Below are 14,810 nucleotides of genomic sequence, written 5' to 3' on the forward strand. Positions count from 1 at the left end.
CCCCTCATGTTACCCCTAAACTTCTGTCCCTTAATTCTGAAGTCATGTCCTCTTGTTTGAATCTTCCCTACTCTCAATAGGAAAAGCTTATCCACGTCAACTCTGTCTATCCCTCTCATAATTTTAAAGACCTCTATCAAGTCCCCCCTTAACCTTCTGCGCTCCAAAGAATAAAGACCTAACTTGTTCAACCTTTCTCTGTAACTTAGTTGCTGAAACCCAGGCAACATTCTAGTAAATCTCCTCTGTACTCTCTCTATTTTGTTGACATCTTTCCTATAATTTGGCGACCAAAATTGTACACCATACTCAATCAAATGGCATCAATGAATATGAGGAAGACAGCATTTTCAAAACAAGGATTGTAATGCGTGTAAAAATATTGGTTACTGTGGAATATGGGTTTGGAGGCTTATAGTCATAGAGAGCCAAAGAGTGATACAGTGTGGAAACAGGCCCTTCGGCCCAACTTGCCCACACCAGCCAACATGTCCCAGCTACACTAGTCCCACCTGCCAGCATTTGGTCCATATCCCTCCACAAACCTGCCCTATCCATGTTCCCGTCTAATGGCTTCTTAAATGTTGGGATAGTCCCTGCCTCAACGACCTCCTCTGGCAGCTTGTTCCATACATGATTATTACCTCAGAAAAGTTTGATGAAGACAAATATTCGATGTGGAGCCATACCTCATCTTGCAAGTTATGTATTGCTGCGAGTGCCTTTATAGTGCAGTAAGAATCGATTCAGGAAAAGTTTTCTTCAAGGCATGGATCAGATTTCTAATTCAGCAATGAAGTTATAAGTTTGTGCTTTGGCGGTGGGATCTTGGTGAGGAGAGAATGGCCTTTTCTACTTAAATACAAATGTATCCAAAGAATCTCCACTGAGGAATAAAGAGGAAGGCCACTTCTTCAAGTCTAATCAATGAGTGAGGAAATGCTCTCCCCACATATTCCCAAAATAATTATCTCTGTAGTTATGCACGATACTTGGCAATGTTTCACGGCCATATTTTCCATATATAAATTTTGAGACACTAATTGCACAATTTAATGCTCAGTCAAGCAAGTTTCAGGTGACTGATTGTGCAGATTATTTACAAAAGTGACATGGAACATCCATTCTGCCTACTGCTGCCTTAATTAATTCTATCTGTTAGCTCCGGTACTGAGCAGTTTCAGTATTATTTTATTTGACCTGAACTCTCTTGAATTGTGGCTATCATGGCTGGAGACAGATCATTTAACACACAAACCTTCGCTTTGTTAATACAGCAGATGGAATGCCTTGAATCTATTGAATTGAATTGTATGGTCATTTGTTTGGAAAAAAAATAAAAAATGATTCCAATAGCTTACAGATGAATGTTTATTTTATTCACTGTGCTTAAGTATTGTTTAATAAAAATTTCTGATGTAAAGTCCTTAATAAATATTCATTCAATGACCTGGTTATTCCTTAGGTTATTAATTTTTTCCCCAACAAATAACAAAGTATTTTATTTTCCAATGCCAGGTATTTTGGGGAGAAAGCAGGAGAATGGGGTTGGGAGGGAAAGATTGATCAGCCATGATTGAATGGTGGAGTAGACTTAATGGGCGAAATGGCCTTATTCTGTCCCTATCGCTTATGAACTTATGAGCATGCTGCTTTTAAAATATTTTGAAGTCTCACTTTAATCTGTTATTATATTTCATTGCATTTTTAATGAAATTCCTTTCAAATTAATTGTATGGAATATCCTTTTTCTAGATGGGAGCTACTGTCATCTCTAATGCAGCGAATCAATATATTTTAACATGATTAATGGCAGTACTTCTACTTCCAGATGACTTGCACCTCCCTCTTTCTCACTACATTAAGCAGTTTCAATGAAATCAGACTGAAAACGAGAAGCTGCATTTCTAATTGAATGAAATAATACAATGTGGGACGTTTAATCGTCCAAGGAATGCTGGAGGGGGTTGAGCGGGGGGGGGGGGGGGGGGGGGGGGGAGGTTGAGTTAGGGGGAAGGTAGCCAAGGATAGGCATTTCTTGTGAGTGAAGCTATGAGGTAGAGTGTGATGCTTTGGTAGTTTTGTTTAGTTTAGTTTAGAGAAATAGCGCAGAAACAGGCCCTTCAGCCCACCAAGCCCACGCCGACCAGCGATCCCCGGACCCTAACACTATCCTTCACACACTAGGGACAATTTACAATTAAACCAAGCCAATTAACCTGTAGGCCTTTGGAGTGTGGGGGAGGAAACCGGAGATCCCGGTGAAAACCCACATAGGTCACGGGGAGAACGTACAAACTCCGTACAGACAGCAACCGTGGTCAGGATGGTCCCGGGTCTCTAGCGCAGTAAGGCAGCGACTCTACCGCTGCGCCACCCTGCCGCCCTTTAGGGATTACTTAGAAGTGATGGATGCAGATCCATGGTTTTGAGAAATTTCAGTCTTATAGTTACCACTCAGTCTGGTATATCTGCCTTCTCAGCAGTGGTGGTCACCATTGTTAAGGACTGTATGCAAGAGAGGTGGTGTAAGACTTCTCCTATTATCAGAGGGAATCAAAAATAAGTAGAAGGCCCCTCCGGACTGGTGTGCACCCAAGAATTAGTATAAATCCTGTGTTTGAATCGGCGTCAGGTTACAAAGTTGCAGGAAGTTAATTAAGCTTTCTGTCTTTCACAATGAATATATTGTAATAATCAAGGATTTGATTTTCTGCCAATTATATGTTGAAGGAAAGCCTTGGTTGTTTAGCAACTTTCAATTCTTCAATATGACCTAAAGCATTTTAGCTGCCACTTTTAAAGCATCATTGCTCTTTTGTAGCCTGCAAATATTTGCTTTAAAAAAAGACACAAAGTGCCGGAGTAACTCATCGGGTCAAGCAACATCATTGGAGAAACATGGATATGGGAATTTCTTCAGACTGCTCGCAATCTCAGCCACGCTCCTGCATTTTGTGTCTTTCCTTGGTCAATCAGCATTTACAGTCCCTTATTTACATTATTGTACTCATTAGATAATTTCATCCAATATGGGTCAGGTGTCAGGGGTTATGGGGAGAGAGCAGGAGAATGGGGTTAAGAGGGAAGGATAGATCAGCCATGATTGAATGGCGGAGTAGACTTGATGGGGCCGTATGGCCGATTTCTGCTCCTGTAACTTATGGACATGAATTTACGAATCTAATAGTATTCCAGATAATCTACATTTATATTGTTAGTTGCCTTTTCATGACTTTGTAGAATTCACGTATAATTTATGCTTTTGTGTTTTGTTCTGAGTGTACATGCCTTCGATGCTGCTGCAAGCAAGATTTTCATTGTAACTGTACCTCACCGTAGTTGTGCATTTGTCAACAAACTCGACTGGACGTGTATTTAGTGTCCAGGACCCCAGAAACATAGCAGAGAGTGCTCGACTGGTGGGGGCTACTGAGTTGCAACTCCAAAGATACAGGGTCAAGTCTTGACCTCTGGTGTCATCAATATGGAGTTTATACAGTGCCCTCCATAATGTTTGGGACAAAGACCCATCATTTCTTTATTTGCCTCTGTACTCCACAATTTGAGATTTGTAATAGAAAAATTCACATGTGGTTAAAGTGCACGTTGTCAGATTTTATAAAAGGCCATTTTTACACATTTTGGTTTCACCATGTAGAAATTATAGCTGTGTTTATACATAGTCCCCCCCTTTCAGGGCACCATAATGTTTGGGACACATGGCTTCACAGGCATTTGTAATTGCTCAGGTGTGTTTAAATGCCTCCTTAATACAGGTATAACAGAACTCTCAACATCTTTCCTCCAGTCTTTCCATCATCTTTGGAAACTTTTATTGCTGCTTATTAACAAGAGGTCCAAAGTTGTGCCAATGAAAGTCAAAGAAGCCATTGCACGACTGAGAAACACGAATAAATCTGTTGGTGACCTTAGGCTTACCTAACTCAACTGTTTGGAACATCATTAAGAAGAAAGAGAGCTCTGGTGAGCTTACTAATCGCAAAGGGACTGGCAGGCCAAGGAAGACCTCCACAGCTGATGACAGAAGAATTCTCTCTATAATAAAGAAAAATCTCCAAACACCTGTCCGACAGATCAGAAACACTCTTCAGGAGTCAGGTGTGGATTTGTCAATGGCCACTGTCCGCAGAAGACTTCATGAACAGAAATACAGAGGCTACACTGCAAGATGCAAACCACTGGTTAGCCGCAAAAATAGGATGGCCAGGTTACAGTTTGCCAAGAAGTACTTAAAAGAGCAACCGGAAAAAGGTCTTGTGGACAGATGAGACAAAGATTGACTTATATTAGAGTGATAGCAAGAGCAAACTATGGAGGAGAGAAGGAACTTCCCAAGATCCAAAGCACACCACCTCATCTGTGAAACACGGTGGTGGGGGTATTATGGCCTGGGCATGTATGGCTGCTGAAGGTACTGGCTCATTTATCGTCATTGATGATACAACTGCTGATGGTAGTAGCATAATGAATTCTGAAGTGTATAGACACATCCTATCTGCTCAAGTTCAAAGAAATGCCTCAAAACTTATTGGCCGACGGTTCATTCTACAGCAAGACAATGATCCCAAACATACTGCTAAAGCAACAAAGGAGTTTTTCAAAGCTAAAATATGGTCAATTCTTGAGTGGCAAGTCATTCGACCAATTTGAACCCAATTGAGCATGCTGAAGAGAAAACTGAAGGGGACTAGCCCCCAAAACAAGCATGTTAAAGATGGCTGCAATACAGGCCTGGCAGAGCATCACCAGAGAAGACACCCAGCAACTGGTGATGTCCATAAATCGCAGACTTCAAGAAGGCATTGCATGCAAAGGATATGCAACAAAATACTAAACATGACTACTTTAATATACATGACATTGCTGTGTCCCAAACATTATGGTGCCCTGAAATGGGAGAACTATGTATAAACACTGCTGTAATTTCTACATGGTGAAACCAAAATGTATAAAAATGACCTTTATTAAAATCTGACAATGTGCACTTTAACCACATGTGATTTTTTTTCTATTACAAATCTCAAATTGTGGAGTACAGAGGCAAATAAATAAATGATGGGTCTTTGTCCCAAACATTATGGAGGGCACTGCATGCCATAAAACCATCCGAACCCAGTGAATATTCTTCCTAGAATACCAACCAATTTATCTTAGTAAAGTGCAGGGCACTGTAAGCAAACACAGGCAAGTTTAGAATGAGAAATAAATCTGCATTCTAATGTTTGTTCTTCTTTACGACGACAGTATACAAGGGCTTCGTGTAAATGAAACTACATAAATACCAGGTGAAGGTTGTGAGCCTTCACAGCTGCAATGCTGATCTTGATGGCTGTCCAAATTCATGGAGCATGTAGTCAGCCAAGCTAAATATCACTGAAATATGGACCATAGACACTGTTCTTTTTAACTAAAGCCAGCATGGGAGACAACAATCCTGCTTGGCCACAAATAGGCAGCAACGATTATCCGTGAGCATGATAAATCTTGTTTCTATTTTAGTTCCACTGTCAAATATTAAGATTTCAGAATTGTCTCTCTTCATTTGGATTTCCCACTCGCGATTTTTCTTTTCTTTCCTCCCCACCCCTTGGCGGCATGAAGGTAGTAATTGCTGTCACGGAAATGGAGAAGCCTCTAAATACATTAGCAGATAGCCAGCCTGAGCTTGGGATGGGGAGCATTAGCGGGCTGACACTGGCAGATATCACAAACGAATCTACATCTAGCACATCATTTATCTGTGTTCTGGCAGTCCCCGCTGCAAGTAATCAAACCTAAAAACGCAGCCGGATTTCTTTCTCTGTCTGCAATACCAAGACTGCTTGGCAGCTGAATTAGTTGACTCCAATGATTCAATATCAAGAAAGGTGATAAATTTATCAACTGAATCATGCAGAATTTCAGCCTGTCGTTGGGTTTTATTCTGATGGAAACCAGTTACAGCAAAGATGCCGTGGTAAGAACGTGGCTTCTGCACGGCTAACAAGAACATCGTTTCAGAAAAAGCAAGAAAACCTATGAGATGCAATCACTAAACTTTAATAGGGTGAAGCCTGTTGTCATGCTGCCAACACTTTGATGACTCATTTCAAGTTTTCATTATCAGTCAATTTGGTTTCTGCTGCCTTGAGTGTTTTAAGTTCAGTATTAACCAGGGAAGTTCAATTTCATTATACACAATCCCACTGATGACTCAAGAAGTTTGTTCTTTTGGATGTGGTACAAAGGTCGAGAGGCATCAAACAGAAAATTAGACTCAAACCGGAATTTGCAAGCAATATTCTTCAGGTTGGATGCGCACCAATTTTACATGATGCAATGGCTTCAGAATTACTGTACAGTATGGGTGGTCGAAAATGTAATTTTGTTGTGTGACATCCCATGTTAGAATAACAGTTGAAATGTTTCCTTCTGAACGCGTCGACCATTTCGGATCTAAATTAAACACTGAAGTCAAAACAGGGATTGGAATTGGCTCCATTTGCCTCACCTGGAGCAGCTGCCTTAAAACCATTTTTCATGATGTTACTATAAAGGGTAACCTCAAGTAAAATCAGTAGGAAGGAGCTGCAGATACTGGTTTACACCGAAGATAGACCCAAAATGCTGGAGTAAGTCAGAATGTCTGAAAAAAGGTCTGTACCGAAACATTACCTATTCCCTTTCTCCAGAGATGCTGCCCGACCTGTGGAGTTACTCCAGCATTTTGTGTCTATCTTCATGTAAAAGGTGACAGCTGACGGGATTGTTCTAACCAGTTAACTGTTGGTATTTTCTGCGCAACAGGATCTTTTGAAGCACACTCCCGATGATCACCCGGACCACCCCTGCCTACTGGCAGCACAGCGTTACATTAAGTTGTTGGCCGAAAGGATAAACAAGGGAAAGAAGAATGCAGAGGAGGCTGAGAAAGAAGCCCGCATCCTGCAAGAGATAGAATCCCATATCGAAGGCATGATGGACGTGCGTATACATGAAGAGGTACAATTATTATGGAATTCTAAGATCAACCTGTTGACATTGCGAGCCCAATTAATGTTTGCAAGTAATAAAATGGTCAGAAGAAGAGTCTCGACCCGAAACGTCGCCCATTCCTTATCTCCAAAGATGCTGCCTGTCCCGCAGCTTTTTGTGTCTATCTTTGGTTTAAACCAGCATCTGCAGTTCCTTCCTACGTAAAATGGTCATTTATTGATAAGCAAGAAGGTGAAAAGTTTCCCTGAGTAGAGGGAATGAGGAGTTATGCTGACCAACACTTAAGCACAGTTCCCTGTGTTGGCAAATTGGAATTAAAATTCAGAATGCATCTTGTTCCTCGCCGCTATAATGGGTCCCTTCAATCTATTCAGTGGTAGAGTCAGATAATTATTGTGGCAATAATTTAAACCAATACTTTGCCTATAGCACAATGCAAGGATAGTAGGTCTGTGCAATATCTCGTAATCTGGTATCCCCTAAATTTTCTTCTTGAAGTGTAAGGTATCTGATGTCCATTATCATGCCTGTAATGCTTCATGTTGTGCTGATATAAGTTCTTTGTCACTACTGCTTATCTTTCAATATATAATACTCTTCCTTCTGAGTCAGAGGGCTGTGGGTTCAGATGCAACATTGGAACAGGCGTGGGGTCATAAAGGCATTGTATCATCTTTTGTTTTATTTTTCTCTGCTTATCAGACAAGTGTCATAGTTGACAAAGAAGCAAGAGGTACCCAGTGCTGGGAGTTTTTGTACTTTCCCAGCTCTGAGATCCTATCTGTGCCAAACCTCAGTTGACATGCATGAAGGTCCAAATAATTGCCAAGAAACTGGATTGGTGGGCTAAATGTGTGCCAGCATCAGCACTCGCACCAAAGCTGAAGTCACAAAAAAAAAAAAGATGAAATTAAGACATCTTTAATTTAAGAAAGCTTTATGCAAACTTTAAAATATGTTAAAGTTCATCCCATGTGTTTTACTCAGATTATTAATTGCTGGGCTCACGGCAATGGTGGCTTTTATTCAGAGACCTGTGGGAGGTGGATCAATGCAATGCAAGAGCTGTCTCCATGCCAACACTGAGCTGAGCGAAAGGTTGAAGGATTTCAGGAAACAGAGGGAGTGCAGAAACTGGTGGAGCGGATGGGAGCAATCTCTGGAGGTGTGGGCACAGTGACTGAGGAAGGGGAGAGAAATGCAAATCGTGAGGGTAAATGATTTCCGTAGCACGTCACCTGACCAATGGAGCAGCGCAATTCAGGCTAAGGGGCAATATAGATGGGTCAGGGAATGTGATTGCCATCTGTGAATGGGCCGGGAATGAGCAAGGGACCATGATCCCAGCCATTACTGTGAGCACTTGATATGTTTGTGATATTAAAATAAAACTCAATGAAACATTCAGCTAAGTATAAAACACAATTGAAGGTAGACACAAAGTGCTGGAGCAACTCAGCTGGTCAGGCAGCATGTCTGGAGAAAAGGAACAGGTCGAAACCCTTCTTCAGACTGCTCCCAATGAAGTTCCCTTCAATCAAGCAACTTTGCTACTTGCAGCATGATGAATTCTGTTTCAATAACAGGTCATTTTTGCTGATATAATTCTAATAACAAGAATTGTTGCTGAATTCTATTTTAATAACAGGTCATAAATCTTGTTTCTTTCATCCAATTTCAGTTGTCATGCAAACACAACACAGTGCATATGTTGGTGACATTATTAAATGATGTCAGCATGAGGGTGAGTCATTCCTGCAAATGGCCAGTCTATTTTCCCGATGGGCAAGATTTCCCTAAAAAACACATGCGGATTTTGGAAAAATATCATTAATGACAAAATAATGAATCCAAGTACAATTCAAAATTGTAGCAATTATCTAAGAATAAGAAATGTCCATAGGGGTAAAGTGGGATATTTAAAAAACAGATGTGGGTAATATTATGAATGAAAATAAAGAAATGGCAGAATCATTGGAAGATTACTGTGCTTCAGTCTTCGTGGTAGAGGAAGAGAGTTATGTATCCAACTTTGCATGGAAAATAATAATGAATGAAGAACACGGTGAAGTTAATATAAATAAGGGAACAGTACTAGGGAAACAGTGGCATTCAAGGCTGTCAAATCTCCAAGGCTTACTGGCTTCCATCTCAGGGCTTTGAAGGAAATAAGTGAGGAAATCGCAGATGCTTTGGCCATAACCTTCCAAAGATCTCTGAATTCACAAGTTGTTCCTTTGGATTAGAAAATTGAATTATGTTATTTAATACATAATAGAATTAAAAGGAAGTGACGTGATGTGATATTGTAGTGGGTTATGGAGCATCAACATATATATATATATATATATATATAGATACACATATATATAGATCTATCAGAACTGATAGAACCAATAGATCTATCAGCACTGATCCCTCTTGAATAATGCTCGTCACAGATCTATATCCAGAATAACACCCTTCCACAACTACCTTCTGTGTTTTATGAATAAGCCAGTTCTGCATTAAATCTATCAAGTCACAACTTTGCTGCAAGCAAGATATTTTATTGTATCTACACTGTACTTGTACATATGACCTAATCTTTGCACAACTCCCACATGTCAGAAGTGGACCGAACTAATAACAGCAGTTCCCAATTTAGCTCCTGCATATTAATGTTGTAATTTTCCCTGCCACAATTTAGTACTTTCTCCCTAGGTCCAGACTTATCCTTATTCATAACTATCTTAAAACTTCGAGTTATGATCATTGTTCCAAAAAGATGATCTCCCACTGAAACATCAGTCACCTGGCCAGGCTCATTTCCCAATACAAGGTACAGTATGGTACACCCTCTAGTTGGACTATCCACATAGTGTCAAGAAATCCTCTTGGATGCACTTAAAAGATTCTGCACCATCTTGCACTGAGATAATTCCAGTCAGTACTGAGTTAGTTAAAATCACCCACTATGACAATCATGTTGCTTTTCCTTCTTTCCTCTTCAAATCTGTTCTTCAATCTCCTGCTGGCTATTGTGAGGCCTATAGTAGAATCCCATCAGGGTGATTGCACCTTTCTTCATTTTGAACTCAACCCGTATTGCCTCGGTGGATGAACACTCCAATATGTCCTTTGTGAGTGTAGCTATGAATTTCTTCCAGCTTGGTATGGTATTACTGAATCATTGACTCAGGCAACATCAATGATAAAGTATCACCGAATCAATGAATCATTGGGTCAGGCAACATCTCTGGAGAACATAGATAGGTGATATTATGGGTCGGGACCTTTCTTCAGTCTGAAATATCATCTATCCATATTCTCCGGAGATGCTACCTGACCCACTAAGTTATAACAGCACTTTGTGTCATTTTGATATCTAGAATGCTAAACAGTAAAAGGACGGAAGTTGTACTGCAACTACACGTATGCATCCAGTACCATGTATAGAGTTCTTGGTGCCGCAACTTTGAAAGAATCTATTTGTTTCGGAAGGAGTTCAGTGAATGTTGCTGGGATTCTAAGAGTTAAATTGTGAAAATGACATACTCTACAATGTGAAAACTCAGAAGTCGATTTAGCATTTCGAATGTTGATTTGAGGCGGTATAAAGAGAAATATATTTTCTGCGGGTGGGAACAAGGAAACGTTACCTTGGATCCAGAGCCAGGCCACGAGGAGAGGAAATTTTGCGTCACAGCCACAAAGATAGAAATGTGCAACCCCTTAACAAAAAACAATAGCCACTTGATGTCTGCCTAATATTTACCATTACCGATGGTCGTGATTTCTTTGAATGGTAGCTGAAGTTTTAAGGGCTGAATATCCTGCTTATCTGCCTGTTCCTTTACATTTCGAGAGATGCCATGGTTTATTAAAGGTGTTTTTTGTAACCCGTGTTGGAAGATTGTCATTTCGTTGACCATGAAATTTCAGTGCAGTAACGGTATCTTGTTCTTATCTTGTTCTACAGCTCCTGGTTCCTCACAGGAAATTCTTAAGGCAGGAGATGGTGATTGAAGTGGTATGAACTTTTACCGACATTAATTCTTGACAATAAAACAAAGGGGGGATCTTATAGAAACATATAAAATTATAAAAGAACTGGACAAGCTAGATGCAGGAAAAATGTTCCCAATGTTGGGCGAGTCCAGAACCAGGGGCCACAGTCTTAGAATAAAGGGGAGGTCATTTAAGACTGAGGTGAGAAAAAACTTTTTCACCCAGAGAGTTGTGAATTTATGGAATTCCCTGCCACAGAGGGCAGTGGAGGCCAAGTCACTGGATGGATTTAAGAGAGAGTTAGATAGAGCTCTAGGGGCTAGTGAAGTCAAGGGATATGGGGAGAAGGCAGGCACGGGTTATTGATAGGGAACAATCATCCATGATCACAATGAATGGCGGTGCTGGCTTGAAGGGCCGAATGGCCTCCTTCTGCACCTATTTTCTATGTTTCTAAAGTACAACAGGGGTGACTGAACCTATTTGCTTTGGTCGTGGGTATGGCTGGGATCACCTTGGGTAGGATAAAGAATCAATAGAGAATGTAGACAAATAGCCCAGTCTGTTTTTGGTACAGAATGTTCTAACATAACACCAGAGACACAGCTTTGCATCCTTGGGGTAGCACAGTAACGCGGGTGGAAGAGCTGCTGCCTCACAGTGCCAAAGACCAGGGTTCGATCCTGACCTCGAGTGCTGTCGGTGTTTAGAGTTGCAAATTTTCCCCGTGACCATGTGGGTTTCCTCTGGGTATTCTGGTTTCTGCCCACATCCTAATGACATGAGGGTTTGTAGATTAACGGGCCTTTGTTAATTCCCCTCATGTGTAGGGAGAGGATGCGAAAGTGGGACATTAGCCGATGATCGGTGTGGACTTGGTGCCAGAAAGGGCCCGTTTCCAACCTATGTGTTTCAATCAATCAATTCAATCAATTAATGTACCTTCTAAAAGGTAGAAAGCTGCGGCCTGGGGTTGTCGGATTTTCACTATTGACAAATGTCCTGGTTGTCAGTTTGACTTGATGACAGTAGCAGGTGGAACAAGAGACCTGTTGTTAAGTTTTACAGGTCTCCATTTCCATGAGCTTGCTGGATTCCATGCCCTTGCCTTCCCGCCCGCGCTCACTTCTTTCTGTCAAAATTTCGACAAGAGAGACATTGCCCACCAACAAACATTTACTGACTACAATGACCCAAGTGAAAGATCCACTTACTGTCATTCCATCGGTGGATCGATGTCACATGTCAGTGGTTGATGGATGATCCACTTCTCACGGAGACGAGTACAATTCCTTAAAGACGTCACTCCTTGAAGTCATCACTAAATCAAATTTATCCTGATATATTGCACAATATATGACACAGGTCTGATAGAAACATTTCAAATTTTTAAGCGATTGGACAGCCTAGATGCTGGAAAAATGTTCCCGATGTTTGGGGGGGGGGGTCCAAAACTAGGGGGTCACAGTTTAAGAATAAGAGGTAGATCATTTAGGACTGAGATGAGGAAAAACATTTTCACCCAGAGAGTTGTGAATCTGTGGAATTCTCTGCCACAGAAAGCAGTGGAAGCCAATTCACTGGATGTTTTAAAGAGTGGGTTAGGTTCCAAAGGTTTCAAAGATCTTTTATTGTCACATGTACCTATTAAGGGTATAGTGATATGCGATTGACCACATAGCCATACGAAAATAAAAAGCAACAAGACACACAACTACATAAAAGTTAACATAAACATCCACCACAGCGGATTCCCCACATTCCTCACTGTGATGGAAGGCAAAAAAGTCCAACTTCCTCTTTATTCTCCCGTGGTCGGGGCTCGTGCAGCCAGCGGTCGAAGCTCGCGCGTCGGGGCGATCGAAGTTCCCGTGTCAGGACGGTCGGGGCGATCGAAACACCCACGTCGGGGCGGACGAAGCTCCTGCGGCTTCGAGTTCCCGAAGTCGGTCTCTGACTAGAGACCACATGCTCCGTGTTGTTAAGTCCACAAGTTCCCACGGTTGGAGCTCTGAGGTCGATCCCTGGCAAAGGGATCACGGGCTCCATGATGTTAAAGTCCACGGTGGAGCTCTCAAAGGTCGGTTTCCGGCAAAGGCTGCTAACTCCTCGATGTTAGGCCGCAGTGCGGATGGAGATACAATATGGAAAAAAATCGCATCTCCATCGAGGTAAGGGATTAGAAATAGTTTCCCCCAACCCCACCCCCCACATAAAACAAGCTAAAGAACACTAAAAACATACATTTAACACATACTATTAAAAACACAAAGAAGGCAGGGACAGACAGACTGTTGGCGAGGCCGTCATTGCTGGCGCCACCCGGTGGTATAGCTCTTAGGGCTAATGGAATCAAGGGATATGGGGAGAAAGCAGGAACGGGGTACTGATTTTGGATGATTAGCCATGATCATATTGAATAGCAGGCTCGAAGGGCTGAATAGAAACATATAGAAACATAGAAAATAGGTGCAGGAGTAGGCCATTCGGCCCTTCGAGCCTGCACCGCCATTCAATATGATCATGGCTGATCATCCAACCCAGTATCCTGTACCTGCCTTCTCTCCATACCCCCTGATCCCTTTAGCCACAAGGGCCACATCTAACTCCCTCTTAAATATAGCCAATGAACTGGCCTCAACTACCTTCTGCGGGAGAGAATTCCAGAGATTCACCACTCTCTGTGTGAAAAAAGTTTTCCTCATCTCGGTCCTAAAGGATTTCCCCCTTATCCTTAAACTGTGACCCCTTGTTCTGGACTTCCCCAACATCGGGAACAATCTTCCTGCATCTAGCCTGTCCAACCCCTTAAGAATTTTGTACGTTTCTATAAGATCCCCCCTCAACCTTCTAAATTCTAGCGAGTACAAACCGAGTCTATCCAGCCTTTCTTCATATGAAAGTCCTGACATCCCAGGAATGGCCTACTCCTGCGCCTATTTTCTATGTTTCTAATTGGTCACCCTGATATGTTTCTGTTTTGCTGCGCTTTCCCTGCCCAGAAAACTCCAAGCAGCAAGAAGGAACGCTCACTCTTTCTGTTCACGGATCTTCTGATTTGCACAACTTTGAAACGCAAGACGGGCTCTCTGCGGCGGAGTTCGATGAGTCTGTGAGTAACCAAGCGCACTTGAGTAGAAGCCGTTTACTTGTAGAATGAGTACGTGTTTTCTTTTCCAACACCAAAGTGAATTTGAGATTGGTTTCCGGCCAAGAAACTGAATTACGCATGAGTGAATACAACGGACTCCTTGCAAATGAATTGTCTGACCGACTTCCTTTCATTTGGGGAACATGAGTAGATAAGAGTGGTAAAGAAGGTGTGCCTTCACCGGTCAGAGCACTGAGTCTGAAAGGCATGTAGCAGCTTTACAGGGCTTTGGTTAGGACGCGTTTGGAGGAGTGTGTGCAGTTCTGGTCGTACCATTACAAGAAGGATATGGAGGCTTTGGAGAGGATGCAGAAGAGGTTCACCAGAAAGCTGCTTGCATTCGAGGGTATTAGGCAAAAGGAGAGGCTGGACAAATGGGTTGTATTTTCTGGAATACTGGAGAACTGATGGAAGTATATAAAAGTATGGGAGGCATAAGTAGGATAGACAGTCAGAAGCTTTTTTCCCCAAGGTGGGAATATCGAAGACTAGTGGGCATAGCTTTAAGGTGAGAGTAACAAAGTTGAAAGGAAATGTGTGGGGTGGGTTTTCTTGACAGAGTGGAGGGTGCCTAATATGTGATGTCAGGGCTGGGTTGTGGAGGCAGATAGAATAGGTTGCATGGACTCGTTGGGCCAAAGGACCTGTTACCATGCTGTATCTCTAAAAT

At 41.9% G+C, this 14,810-nt stretch overlaps 1 protein-coding gene across 1 annotated transcript in view; it reads left to right on the forward strand.

Annotated features, from left to right (window-relative positions):
• arhgef17 (Rho guanine nucleotide exchange factor 17) overlaps positions 1-14,810 on the forward strand; it is a 409,506-nt gene that overhangs the window by 333,255 nt on the left and 61,441 nt on the right. The window contains exons 6-8 of the mRNA XM_033023172.1: positions 6,811-7,005; positions 10,961-11,011; positions 13,992-14,101. Coding sequence (XP_032879063.1) covers positions 6,811-7,005; positions 10,961-11,011; positions 13,992-14,101 — 356 coding nt within the window. The remainder of the gene's footprint in view (positions 1-6,810; positions 7,006-10,960; positions 11,012-13,991; positions 14,102-14,810) is intronic.

The sequence above is a fragment of the Amblyraja radiata genome, chromosome 6 (assembly GCF_010909765.2).
Source record: "Amblyraja radiata isolate CabotCenter1 chromosome 6, sAmbRad1.1.pri, whole genome shotgun sequence".
Classification (NCBI taxonomy): domain Eukaryota; kingdom Metazoa; phylum Chordata; class Chondrichthyes; order Rajiformes; family Rajidae; genus Amblyraja; species Amblyraja radiata.